The sequence below is a fragment of the Miniopterus natalensis genome, chromosome 3, assembly GCF_054644295.1.
Source record: "Miniopterus natalensis isolate mMinNat1 chromosome 3, mMinNat1.hap1, whole genome shotgun sequence".
In the NCBI taxonomy this organism is placed as follows: Eukaryota; Metazoa; Chordata; class Mammalia; order Chiroptera; family Miniopteridae; genus Miniopterus; species Miniopterus natalensis.
The window spans coordinates 11629855-11644249 of NC_142083.1; the positions used below are offsets into that span (position 1 = coordinate 11629855).

At 44.4% G+C, this 14395-nt stretch overlaps 1 protein-coding gene across 1 annotated transcript in view; it reads right to left on the minus strand.

Annotated features, from left to right (window-relative positions):
- The window catches only part of PDZD2 (PDZ domain containing 2), a 279692-nt gene that overhangs the window by 35207 nt on the left and 230090 nt on the right, over window positions 1-14395 (minus strand). The window contains exons 8-9 of the mRNA XM_087815323.1: window positions 8420-8531; window positions 2509-2654 (exon numbers count right to left, since the gene is read on the minus strand). Of these exons, the coding sequence (XP_087671449.1) occupies window positions 2509-2654; window positions 8420-8531 (258 nt within the window). The remainder of the gene's footprint in view (window positions 1-2508; window positions 2655-8419; window positions 8532-14395) is intronic.

Genomic DNA, 14395 nt, shown 5'->3' on the forward strand with positions numbered 1-14395 from the left:
AACCGCAAACCCAGATGACTATTATTCTGCAAAAACATGCCGCTGAGAGACTGCCGCAGCTTCAGCTCTAATCCCTCACATTTGCACCATGAAATACTTTCCCCGTAAGCCGCACTCTCCCTTCCTGGCACACAGCAGCGCAAATCTCCATCTCTGTACTGCCCATCACCCCCAGCACATACGTGTGTGAGCAGCGCACTCTATAGCCTAAACAGGAGATTCCATGCTATTCTTCTTATAATAAATGTCTTAAATGACAGGTATTTCAGCATAAGCAAAAAAAAAAAAAAGAAAAAAGATATCACTTCATATTTAATATGAGAAAAGAGACATCAGAAATAGATTTTTCCTTAAAGAGGGTATTCCACACTCAAAGGTAGAAACGAGACGTCTGCTAATGATATTTTTGTATTTCTGGCAGCTTAGAACAATTATATTTTGCAGTTTTACAAAATATCTGCCAGCTATGTTGGCCTCCCAGACTCTAATGCAATAAAAAACCAATGTTGGCTTGGCAAGGTTACTCCCCTTTTACTGAAACCCCCGTGGAAACGGCCTGACACCGCCTGTGGGGTTCCAACCCTTGGGTACAGAGGCACATGTGCGGATGTGTAAGGGAACTCTCTCTGATTGCCCATCTCCAGCAGCACCTCATTCCATCACTCCTTTGGGAACCAGGGGCCTGCCTGCTTCCCTGTCCTCTGTTTCAGGGGTCCCCCTGCACTTTCCAGACTTGTGCTGTCCATAATGGCAGCCACCAGCCACCTGTGGCTGCCTATATTCAAATTAGGATGAGTTAAAGTAAAAAATGCAGTCCTCAGTCTCACAGGCCACTCTCCACACGCTCAGTAGACACCTGCGGCTACTGTCTGGGGCGGTACAGATATAAAACATTCCCATCGCTGCAGAAGGTTTTAGTGGGTAGCTCTACTCTGGACAATACCTTTTAGCGGAGGGAGAGAGAACAAGAAAAAAGGTGAACCCTGGGAGAGAAAAAAAGAACAGAAAATAAGAGAAGGCGAGAGAAAGGGCAATTTAAAGAGGAAAGAATGTCTTTTCTCTAAAATCTTTACTAGCTGTGCTTCCTCGTTCCTGGGAGCCTGGTTAGAAATAGGTACTCCCAGGCTATAAGTACGGTAGAGTTTCCTCAGCCAGTCACCACCTCAGGGCCAGCCGCCCTTGGCAGCCAACACTCCCCTCCTGCCCTAACTGAACCAGCCCCACCACGTGGCCCTCCTGAGCTTGCTGAGCAGCTCACTCTGTCGGTCCAGCGGGGTCATTCTGAGCAGGTCACTGACTCGTCTCCAGTCTAGAGGACTTCACCAGGTCCCAAGCAAGTTTTTTGCTCTGTTTTCTCTTGATGCCTCAACTTGAGCTGCCTTTGGGTGGATTCAACACAAAATAGCCTAATCAGCAACTGCCTCTGAGATATGGGCACTTTTCATGTTACCGGTCAGGGAGAGCTTTCTTCACTGTGACTCTGGCCTATCACTTGGAGTGAAATCCTCACCTCTTTAAGATTCAGTTGCCCTATCTGTAAAATGGTGCCATCTGTAAAACGGTGACAACACAGCCATGCTGGTGTGGCTCAGTGGCTGAGCATCGACCTATGAACCAAGAGGTCACTGGTTCGATTTCTGGTCTGGGTACATGCCAGGGTTGTAGGCTTGATCTCCAGTAGGGGGCATGCAGGAGGCAGCCAGTCGATGTTTCTCTCTCTCATCATTGATGTTTCTATCTTTCTATCCATCCCCCTTCCTCTCTCTTGAGCCCTCCGGCTGATGGTGCCAGGACTCAACCCTCCACGAGTTCCCCAGAGACCGAGCTTGCCTCCAACTTGGTTATGAGACGTCTACCCAGTTTCACCTGGGTTGAGGATGATGTAATGGAACAGGAGTCCCCGTTCAGGGTTATGGAGCCCTAAACACTAATGGGGACAGGCCCTGGAATATTAACATCACCGCCCACGTCCCCCTCTCTGCAGCCCCCTCTGACCCTGCCTGTTTCAGTCATTACCACGTAACAGGCAGGATCTCAGGCACAGCATAGGCACACACACTCCCTTTCCTCTCTCACATGACCCAACACCACATACCCAGTTGTTAAACTGACACCTGATGTACCCACTAAACAAGTGATGGTGGTTCACCGGACAGTGAGGCACCATAGCCTCCCGGCAGTGGAAGGCAGCTCTCGGTTCCAAAGCCACCAGATGGAAGCGGATCAAGATGTCAAGGTCCAACAAGGGACTCTTTTTCTCTGTTTTCAAATATTAGGCTGACCTCCTTCTAGCCTCCCCGGATAGGCCTCACTCTGTATAATATCTCTAGTCCCAAATACTCCTGGCTCACATAAATGGGCAGTTCCTTTTGGGACACAGAAGCTCTTGCTGGCCTTTGAAAGGATAAATGAAAGCCTGGAGACCCAGGGGTGGAAGCATGCTCTTCCATCCCTGACTGGTCAGCTGTGACTGCATGAGAAAGCAAGAGGCTCCATGGAACCAACTACCTGCGCTGTTCCCGAAGATTCCAGCAACTGGGGAAGAGAGTGCTTCCGGCCATCTCGGGACACCTCCAACATCCTGGCCCGGGGATCCCCGTTTCGCACCATCAGCTCATTATATTCTTCAACAGACTCTAGACGGTGTACACCCCCTGGAAAATATGGGGGGGGGGGGGAAGACATGGCTTGATATGGAACGAAGAGAAGGCATGAACCTGCTGCATTTATACCCACACTTACGGTTTTCAGAAGGTCTGGTGGCCAATTCTTTTAAAGCACTGAGTTCACCACATCCTACCATCAAGATCTTCATAAGCTCAGTGTGTGTCAAAGCCATTAATGCCAGATTATGAAGAAAGTATCAGTTTTTGAAGGGACCAGATAAGGGCAATGCATATATTTCATCCAAATATGATGTAGCCATGGTTGATAAGGCAATAAACAGTGAGAATGCTCTCAGTAGACAGTTTTCTAGTGATGGAGGACTATCACTTTGTGGCTGGTTGGTATAGTTCCATTGTTGGGGCAGATGGGTGTTTTTCATGTATAAATAATGACTTTTAAAATAAACTTAAAAGAATTATAACAACTTACAGAAATGTACACAAATAATAAGCATAGAGTTACATGAAGTTTCACAAAGTGGATGTACCAATAACCAACACCCAAACCAAGAAATAGAATCTTGCCAGAACCTGAAAGCCCATTCTGTGCCACCAACCACCCCTCACCCAAGGGTAATCATTATCCCAATTTCTAACATCATAGATTACCGTTGCCTATTTTCAACCTTTATATAAATGAACACATACGATATGTACTTTTGTGTGCGTCTGGTTCCTCACTCTTAGCATTTGTTTGTGAAATTCCATTATGTTGTTGCATGTCAATAGATTGTTCATCCCATTTTTGTATGCTTTCATTGTATAAGCACACCACAATTTATCTATTCTTTTGCTGATGGACATTGGGTTTGTTTCCAGTTTCAGTTCTAGAACAAGGGTCGGCAAACTTTTTTCTTTTGGTAAAGGCGAGACAGTCAATGTTTTAGGATTTATGGGCCACAAATGGTCTCTGTAGCATATTCTTTAAAAAAATCTTTTACAACCCACTAAAATTGTAGAAGGCATTTCTAGCTCATGGGCCGTACAAATATAGCTGTAGGCAGCAGTTACTGACCCCAATCTAGAATATGCTGTTATTGGACATTCTCATAGATGTCGTGTCTGGGGGACATAGATCTAGGAGTGGAGTTGCTGGGTTACAGGTATACACGCCCCTTTACCGATGTCGTATCACCAGTGTGCGTGAGTTCTGGTTTCTCCACATCTGTGTCGCACTTAGTGTTGTCAGTCTTTTAAATTTTAGCCACTCTGGTGGATACAAACAGGTATTTCATTGTGGTTTTAATCTACATTTCACTGATGACTGATGAGCTTGAGCTTCCTTTAAAATATTCATTGGCTGTTTTTCTTTGGTAAAGGTGTAAAGTGCCTGTTTACATCTTTTGCTCATTCTTTTATTGGGTTTCTGTCTTTTGTGGTTGATTTATAGAATTTTAATATTTTTGGTAAATATATTTTGGATATTTGGATAGATGATGGAATCTATGTATTGTAAATATCTTCTCCATGTCTGTGACTTGCCTTTCACTCTCTTAATGTTACTTTTTGACGAGCAAAAGTTCATAATTTTAACATAGTACAATATATAGATTTCTCTCTTTTCGGTTAGTACTTTTGGGTCCTGTTTAAGAAATTTTTATAGGAATGATTTTTAAAGACACCCTTATCAGTGCCTCCTTTACATTATGTGCCCTTTAAAAATAAGGTAATTTAAGGGACTTTAATCTTAAATGATGTCTTAATTACATTGAATATAGTAGCTATAGTCACATTACATTGATAACACTATACACTGTATCAGTGACTTTCTACCTTCTTCACCTCATGGCACACATAAACTAATTACTAAAATTGTGCGGCACAACAAAAAATGTGTATTTTTTGCCGATCTGACAAAAAAAAAAAAAAAGGTATAATTTTGATTCATTCACACTGGACGGCAATTCTTGTGTTGGCTGTTGTTATTTTTTTAATATGACGATCTAAGGGAAAAGAGGTCAGTGTCCCTGACTAGTTGGGTATTGCATGTTTTAAAAATTCTTACGGCACACTGGTTGAAAATCGCTGTACCATATATATGCACATATGCAGATACGTATGTCTGTGAGTATAGCTATACACACATACAGTCTTTGGAATCTCCAGCTCTCCTAGACCAGGTAATGCTTTATTTGATGACCTAAAATTTCAGTTTACCTAAAAGTGTTTCATGGGATAAAATGAGCTGATTCTGCACTCTTACAAATAATATATTGATGGATTTCTAATGGTGATGGAAAGACAGAATAGGGCTGATACAGTTATTTTAATGGACAAGGCTTGGTTTTTCAAAAGCTGAGTATTAACTTTGTTATACAGGTTTTCAAAAACCTGAAATTCCTTTGCAGTCAAAGAATATTTTCCATTTAAAAAGATCACAAGCCTAAGGTATGAACACGAATAAATAAAAAAATATTAAAAATTAAAAGGGAACCCTGCTGGCCAAAAAAGAAGGCGAGAAGTAATTAAAACTCAGGTTGGAATTTCAGAAAAAATGTTCCATGAAATCGCTTCAGTCATTTTTGGAGCCAGACTGGGCAAAAATCGTAGTGGAAATGGCTGGAACCTCTTTATAGAACCTCCTTAATAATTCATGACCAGATTAATCTCTCTTGGCATGCTTACTCATCTGAAAAGATTTATTAGAAGAAAATTCCTTTGGAGCCGACAGGGAGGCACTTGCCATCCACAGAGGAGAAACCACATACGGTAGTGTCTGTAGATAATATACTGACACGTGACCACCACACTGACTCACTTTAAGAAGCTATGAAATAAATACCCAAGTTTGCAGGACAGACAAATGAGCAGCTCATCACATTAAAACCTTCTGTATTCAAATGTCTGCGGCCTGAACATATTTCACAGCACTGAACACAGCCCCAGCTCCTTAAGCCTCTTTAACAGGTCTCCAAATTGCTTTTCCAGTCTTATCTCCCACTGCTCGGCTACGTGAACTCACGGCTCTAGCCTGCTGACTCTCAAAGGAGAGGATCTGTCCAAAGCCGGCATCCTTTCCAAAACCGGGGAGCACATAAACACCGCTCGACGTTTCACCCAACCTCGCCGGCACCTCCCACCCCAGGCGTCTCCTTTCCCCTAATCGCTCCGACACGCTCTGCTGGCCGGCGTCGCCGTCGCTGATGAATTACTGGCTCCTGCAGACGGGTGGGGAGGAACAGTTACCCCGAACTACTCTAACCAGCAGCCCCCGCTGTCCCGAAGCGTGTCTCGTGCGTTTTTCTCACGTCTGGGCCGCTGTTTTCCTTCGCTTCTGTCCTACGAAGCCCTGCCGAGGCCCCGGCCCTCCTCGCATCCTCTGAAGGCCGCCCCGAGCGCCGCAGCCCAGAGCCACCCTCCCTGTCCGAACCCACCGAAGCACCCTGCCCTCCTGAGAGGGAAAGAGCAGAGAACAGTGGCCATGCCGAGGACTATGAGATAGTAATGGCAACGCGGGTGGGAACAGCGGCAGCTACCCCCCGTGAGCGCCCATTGCTGCCGCCCTCCTGCTGGCACCGCCCGGTGCCCTCCCTCGGCTCCGTCTCGCCACGAGGCCCGGCGCTGAGAAGGCGCTCACACTGACCGGCAGAGTAAAGGGAGAAACGGAGAGCCAGAGGGGGGAAGCCCCTCGTCCCCGGCCACACAGCAGCAGTGGCCGAGCTGGGCAGCGCTCCTTTCACAGGTCTACGTGTCCTCGTCATGGCCCTGGGTGTCCGGGAAGGACACGGGGAGAGAGGGTGGCGTCCATTTGTGGCAAACAGTAGCCAGCCCTGGATTTACCACTCGAGGAATGTGCTGCTCATTCTAAACAGAATAAACAGAGTTAGAGAATCATGGACCTGGAGGGTCCTCAGCTGGACCCCTCCCCATATCCGTATCTATGAAGCCCCAGACCGGGGGACAGGATTCCTTTCAAGATCCTTAGAAGTCGGGGCGGGTGGGGTGGGGGGAGGACTCTGTCTGGGAGGCAGATCTGTTTGGGGGCGCTGAACGAGTGACCTTTAGGATTCCCTTAACTTCTCTGGTCTCACCCATAAAATGAGGAACGTGACTGCACTGGTTTCAAAGGTCCCTCATATTTTCCCAGCGCCCTGTGGCCCTCCCCTGGGAACCGTTTACAAGGTGTTGACCAACTCTGCCAAGAGAGCCGACCTACAGATGTCCTCTCTGCCCGTGACTTCCAGTCCAAACACACACGGGATTTAAATGTATTTTTCGCAGTCGTTCCCGGGCTGCTGGTCTTTCTCTCCACGTGAGGAGCTTTGGCACGATGTCTCTCTTTAGATTCATCAGACTCTAGTCCTCACACTTTCCTTGTCACAAACCCACATTCTAGCGTTTGCTCGGATATATACCACCTCATTATTCTAACTTACACAGTAATCCTTTTTGTTACTCAAAGAACGGCGATGTATTGCATGGCCCTAGACCTGCCACCTCACCCGAAAATAACTCGGCAGAGGGCCAGGCAGTGGGGCGGGGGATGTTCTTGGTTGACAGGCACAGATTTGAGTGGCAGGAAGAGGAAACTGACGTTTTTGGGGTGTTAACATACATGCTTTGTGCTAGCTGCTTTCATGTGAGTTTATTATTATTATTTTTAAAAATCTGCTCAGCCTTTCAAAGTCAGTGTCATCATCTCCCTTTTTCAGGCGAGGGAGTGCAAGTTCAGGGACGCTAAATGACCAGCAGTAGGTCATTAGGTAACTCAAGGGCTGAAGGGTGAGCTTGGTTCTGCCGAGCTTCCAAACTCTTATTTTTCCTGCTATACCAGGTGTCTTGCGTGGATGGGTAGCCAGGACTAACTTCTCCTTCCGGCCACAGACACAGTGCTGGGGGCCTACATCACTTTTAGGGGCCCATAAAAGTGTTTTAATTTCTTTTAAAATCAGAAGGAAAAAAAAGAATAGTAATGAATAGTTAATAACGAGTCCAGCTTGTAACTCTGTACCAATGCAGTCCTAAGACATAATTTTTAGTATATTTTTAATAGAGGAAAGAGCCTGTCAAGGCAAAAGTTCCTGGGACCCATGGAGTTCATGGGGTCCCAGCAGACAGCCTCTGCTTCCAACACTAACTTATGTCTCAGGGCACAGGCCAGGTGCTAAAGGATGTGCCCAGGAAATGTCAAATCTGTAACTCCATCTCACCCCCACCCCCATCTAGTTGAAATGCAGATTTGATATTATATAAATAGCTCTTTGCCCCTGGTTCTGGTGGACCAAGGGCTTGGGGGAGAGGTATGTTTGCTGGGAAACAGGCCACCAGGGATATTCCGCCCTGAAAGGGTCACCGGAAGTCCTACTGAAGTAAATGAACCAAGTACACAGGAAATTTAAATTTCATCAAACAGGGATGTTGACATTCACTTCATTATGACTCAAAAATATTCACGAGGGAAACAAGGCTAAATGCAGTTTTATGCCTGGGACATGCACTATCTAAAGGAAAAATAATTTTGGCCCTGGCCGGGCAGCTCAATTAGTTAACAGTGTCATCCTGTTACACCAAGTTTGGGGGTTTGATCGCCGGTCAGGGCACATGCAAAAATCAACCAATGAATGCATAAATAAGTGGAACAACAAGTTGATGTTTCTCTCTCAAAACCAATACATTTTTAAAAAAAGGAAAGGAAAAACAATTTTGAGGTTTTAAGGGGAAAAAAAGCTCACCCTGCTAATGATTATATATTCCCACTCCTGAGGCTGGAAGCTTATTTTCAGAAAGACTGTATCAGGCAGAGTTCCACTTACCCGAAAGACGACTTTTGAGCTTCATTTTACTGCTGCCCTGTTTGGGACTTTCCATGTGTCCCTTGGAATCCTCGGAGCCACACGAATCTTGGGACTCACCTGCCCCGGGGATCTGAAATGCAGAGAGCAGAGCTGATGGGAGAGGCTGGCGCAGTCCCTTCCGAGAAGTTATCTCCAGGCTCAAGGAGCAGCAATTCAGGTGTCACGTGAGGTGGAAGGATCAAAGCACAGCCTGCTGATAACCTGGACCCATGCAGGCAAGCTCATCTGCACAAATCTCACCCACAGCACAGGATCAGGGAGGGTTCAAAGTTCGTAGGCCTCTAGGGGTCTTTTCATTTCCTGAGAACACTTGTTGGACAAGATCACGCATGTGGTCACAAAGCCACAACTTAGAGCCCAGGTCTTTTTCCTATAGTGCAAGTTGCAACAAATATTAAACCAGAAATTTAAACTCAATTCTAAGGTTCTTAAAATACAGTAAAACTTTCATTTTGTGGCAGCCAAATAACCACATCCCTTGGGTCAACCAGATGTTCCATGTGCTACACTCCTGAGGACTGATTAAATACCTCCCAGAGTCCAGCACGGCCCAGGCTATGCGGAGGAGTCCACGTGAAGTCAGCTCGCACGTCTGTAAGTTGTATGTCTACACTACCTGACCCAACAGGTGATGGAGAAAGGACAATCCCAAGATCCATTGTGTCCTCCATCTGAGAAAAGCCAATCATGCTTTAAAAAAACACCCCCCAAAACCCAGAACTATATTTATTAGAAAGGAGGCTTATGCACTGAGAGTGTTTATAAAAAAATCTGAGGGGTAAATTTACACGTACTAAACTTGTAAGATACATCAAACAGTGAGCCTTCCCATTTGAAATTTTATTTTTCTTTGAGGTCCTGGGGAAATAAAGTCATATTAATTAAAATAGATAAGATTCATGTGAAGGAACATATGTGTACTTTAAAATGGTGGAAGATATCCTTTAACACGTAGAGCAGTCATTGGAAAGTCATGTAATTAAAATGTAAAAAAACCTCTGAATTTTAATGAATAAAAATTATACACTGTGTCTAAAATTCTGTGTATGAAAATGTATAAAGTGAGCAGTCAGAGTAATTTCCCAGGTAAATGCCCTTTTAAGAGGTAATTGTTTATGTGTGAAATGTATGTAATATGTAAGATTTGGAAGATTTCCCCTTCGCCCTCAAGTTCAAGTATCTTTCTGGATGAGAAAGGGGGGAAGGGGAGTCTGAGAAATGAGGAGATGTAGGCAAATTGAGGGAGGGGCTCTGGGAAAACAAATTAATCCTGATATATAAAACCAAGATAAATTTGGTGAGTTCCTATCACAATGTCAGGGACTGGCAGGTCTCCAGGTTTAAATTATGGAGTAAAGGCAAGAATAGAATCCTGAAGATGATTTCAGAGAATCTCTAGAGGGAAGTCTTTCCCAGCCCCAAATTGTGACATTAATTCATACACAGTGCAAAAGAACTGTCTTGGAGACGTGCCAGCGACCCAGGGCACAGAAGGAGACATGCAAATAGAAATAACCCTGGGAGAAGCCTCTCCTTGGCTTGGTTTAAACATGTTATGGAAAGAACCTGTCACCAGACTGTAAACAGCAATTACGGGAGACGGAGTTCAGTTCCTGGTTCTTGCTGGTTCCACCACCTGACCCAGGCGATCAGCCCGCAGGGAAAAGTACTCTGTAGGCTTTCAAGTCCTTACCTCCTCTGGTGCCCATGAAGTGGGCAGATTACAGTGGCCTGGGCCCAAGCCATCAGAAAGCCTGTTTGGGAAGCTCATGTCAAGGGAGAAAAACCACCCGGCCTACTGTTTCTGGACTTAGGAAGTTTCCTTCATCCATTCTCCCCTCTATTTTTTCCAGCATAGCCCCAGGTTTTCATGCAATCAGAAGTTTTGGCGGTGACACATGTACTCATAGGAATAACCAAGAAGAAAAGCAGCCTGCCCAAGGTTTCTCAACTCACCACAGGCAACTGCTGTGACTTCCTATTCGGTCTCCTGATTTCCAGCTTCATCTATTACCAGGGTATCCCCCCTGCGCCCCCATCCCAAGATGCTTTTAAATTAATAACTTTGGATGATCAATAAACCGTACTGTGTAACCCTATTCATCTCTATTTCCCCCCCCACTTAATTTCTGCAGCAAACCTGTGTCCCAAGGTAAATAATATTATCTCCATTTGACAGATGAAATAAAACGGAGACCCTTGTTTATAACTGAGACCCTTTTGTGTGTAACACAGATCCAGTACCTAGCACAGACCATGTGTGAAGTCGGTCGGTCCAAAATAAATGGGGTAGTTTTACAAGGGCACCCGGGCACTGTGTCCAATCTGACTCCTTGTGATGCAAACACAAGTGTTGTAAACGCTTATTGATTTTCAGAGTCTGAGGGAGGTGGTTTAGAGGTAGAGTCACAGCCTAAAGAATAATCTTTCTCTCTTTTTTTTAAGTCCTCAAATGCACCAAAGAAAGAAATGGTATTATATCACCAGTAAGATTTCTTAAACCAAAGAAATCTTATGGTAAAGACGGTGTATGTCACATGACTAGAGAAAGCCTATGGCTAAAACCAATGAAGACTGGACCCAGAGACCTTGCAAAGCGTAGCAGAAGGTGCACCGGGGAGCTCCAGGCAGGAGTGACATCTTATTTCAGGTCCCTCTGAAAGTATTAGTGTAGGGCTCCGGATTTAAATGAAACCGTTTCCTCCTGGAGCAGAGAACTGGTCTGTCCTGATTTTAGGTGGCTTGTAACTCAATGAACAGGAAGTAGGTTGCTTAGATACATTAGTTCCAGATTATTTTAGGAAGTAGCAACATACAAAGTGCAACTTTGATTACAATGAGCCTCCCCTTGGTCTTATGACTATTGTCTGAAAATGTCCACACTCTAAGAAAGTCCCTTTTTTGTATTTTTTTTTTTTTTTTTTAGATGCATAAAACAAATCAAATTGTTCTGGAAATGATGTTATTTTAGTTGTTCTAAAATGAAATGTGCAAAAAGTTCTCCGGGAAAGTCTTCGGTTCAGAGAAACAGTTGATACGATCTATTATTCATCAGCAATTTCTAATTCATGTGTCACACAACAATGCCATTATATTAATGGAATCTAATATAACTTGCCAATTGCCAAGTTAGAGCCTCTCTGTTTGCATAGTTTTCCACACCTGTAACTCGTGACATTCTCCCTCATGAAGACTTTCCAGCTCCTGGTTTTACAGGGAGGTAGTAGGGCAGAGTGGTTAAGAATCCAGCTGCCTGGGCACAAATCTTGGCTGCACCATTTATTAGCAATTTAGGCACATAATTAGTCAACCTTTTCGAGCTTCAGTGTCCTCTCAACTGAAAAATGAGACTTCATTTAAGAATTAAGTGATATAGGCTTCTGAGTAAAGCAGGGGTGGGGAAACTTATTCCTGCCAAGGGCCATTTGGATATTTATAACATCATTCATGGGTCATACAAAATCATCAACTTAAAAATTAGCTATGAAAAAAGCTCCTAGATTTATTGAATTTTGAGTGCCACATGTGGTTGCCTTGGCAGGGCCAGACCAAGTGATTTTGAGGGTCCAACAGCCAAAAAAAATGAGGGAGAGCTGTTATCATCTATTCAGAATATAGGTATTTTACCAGCAATGCTGGAAACCTCTGTTCCACTCTCTGTATGAACTACAGACACATGAAGTATATGTAAACTATAATGCAATTCACGTGTACCACAGGTTGTGACAGGTATTGTGCCCATAATATATTAACAGAGCATCGGTGGCAGAGGCAGTTCTTTGATTATGTGAAATAGGAACCAAAGTATGTATTTCTAAAGGGTTAAAATGACCTTGTAATTATCTTATAGGCTTATTATGAGGATTAAATAAAAATGCATGTGAGAGTACTAGTAGAGTACCTAATGTATATCACGGGTATAGTGAAGGTTTAGTTAGCCCCCCCCCCCCCAAAAAAAATCCCCAGAAACAAACAAACAAACAAAAAAGCCAAAACCAAAAACCTCAAGCTTTCTCCCTACTCAGTCTCAGGGTACCTCTGGATTTAGTGATTGTATAGACTATGATTATAGCTCTAGACTGAGCATACATTTCAACTTCATACCTATAGAAGGTAACAGATTAATTAACGGATAAAGCAAAAGAAATGGGGACCCAAAGAGAATAGGCCATCTTCTTGGACTGAAGTTGAGAAAAAAGCTCCATAAAGTTACTGTAAACCTAACAGGTGAGAAAGCAGTTTTAAAGGCAGGCCTTTAAAAACTTGGTTTTTAGCCCAGTTGGCATGACTCAGCAGTTGAGCATCGACCTAGGATCCAGGAGATTGCAGTTCGATTCCCGGTCAGGGCACATGCCCCCGCCGTGGGCTCCATCCCCAGTTGGGGGCACGCAGGAGGCAGCTGATCAATGACTTTCTCATCACTGACATTTCTATCTCTCTCTCTCCCTCTTCCTCTCCCTTCCTCTCTCTGAGATCAACAGGCATATTTAAAAACAAAACAATTTGGTTTTTAGAACTCAGGTTTGCACAGGGCACCACAGAGGATTTGACAGCACACTCTGGTCTTACAATTAGAACAAAAACAGTACAAGAGAGATAATAAATACTTGATGATTTGCTACAGGAACAGAGCTATTTCCTTAAGAAGACGAGATCTGAGATGACAGCCTGGACATACATGAAGGGAAGGTGAGATTGTGAAGTCCAGGGTAGAACAATGTACAAGGAAAGGACAGATGTGCCCAACTATTCTTAAAATGAGCATTACAAAAATGGGGAGACTCTTAGCTATTCCTTAGTTAGAAAGCATGACGGGGACCTAAAGACATCCAAGTGAGGAAGAGAGACATAACCACAGAGACCAGAATGCAAGAACTTCCCTACAGGGATCCCAGGCCCGGAAAAGAGTGAGCGATGTGATTTATAAACTGCAGATAAAGAGCCTGAGTAAGAGGATCTGGGACAGCTATACCCAGAGGGGCTAGATTTAGAGGAGAGGAGTGAGGGAGATCAGAAAGAGTAGGAAAAAAAATTCCTGGGTACATTTTAAAGGGACATAGTTATTTTTGTTGCCCTGATGGGAGTGGCCTGAGAAATGGGAACCAGGTGGGACAATAGTTAGCCAGAATTTGACGTTGGTCTGATGGGAGACTATTTTCCTGGGTGGAATTAGCCACGTCAGAGGTGGCGGTGGTCAAGATACATTTGAACAGTGGATACTTTAGTAAACAGAGGATTCACTGATTCCATCTCTTTCACAACGATGAGCCCCACATGAGAGAGTCTAGAATAGTATTTTAGAAAAAAACACATATGAGCCAGAAAGCAAAAGGAATGGCAGAAGTAAAAAAGGCACAGACTCAGCCAGCAAGGCTATGAAAGAAAAAGCGCCCATCACAGCAGCAGGTTAAACAGAGAGACTCAAAGTGAGTCTCCGCAAAGGAGACAGATAGGAAATACTAGAGGCATATCCAGTTACTGCCCAAAAATATGTAGCAGAAAGCAATGCTACTGGACTCCCAGAATATTCAAAGCTCGAGGAAGGACAACTTGACGGGGAGAGGGTGGCAGAGGTGTTTACCCTCACTAGCTCATTAGGGGCATACACCTCTGAATCATCAACAACAGGCTTGGTTCATGAATCCACAGAGGGTGTTTTTCAAGCAGAAGAAATGGGGGCAAGAGATGCAGCTTCCTCCAGTCTCAGCCCTTCTACATCAAAGGCAGTGGAAATGGCCATTGTGGCCCAGGACAGAAAATGCCTGGTTCTGAGAATGTGGAAGCTCTGTCAGGGACGCAGTCCACACCTGACACAGCACACTGGGGTGCCCCATACTTTTGTCTCAAAGTGTGAGTGCATATCAAGAAGCTCCTGAATATAAACAAAAAGCACTGTAAGTAGGACCAGGTTGGTTCCCCCCACCAGACTGGGAG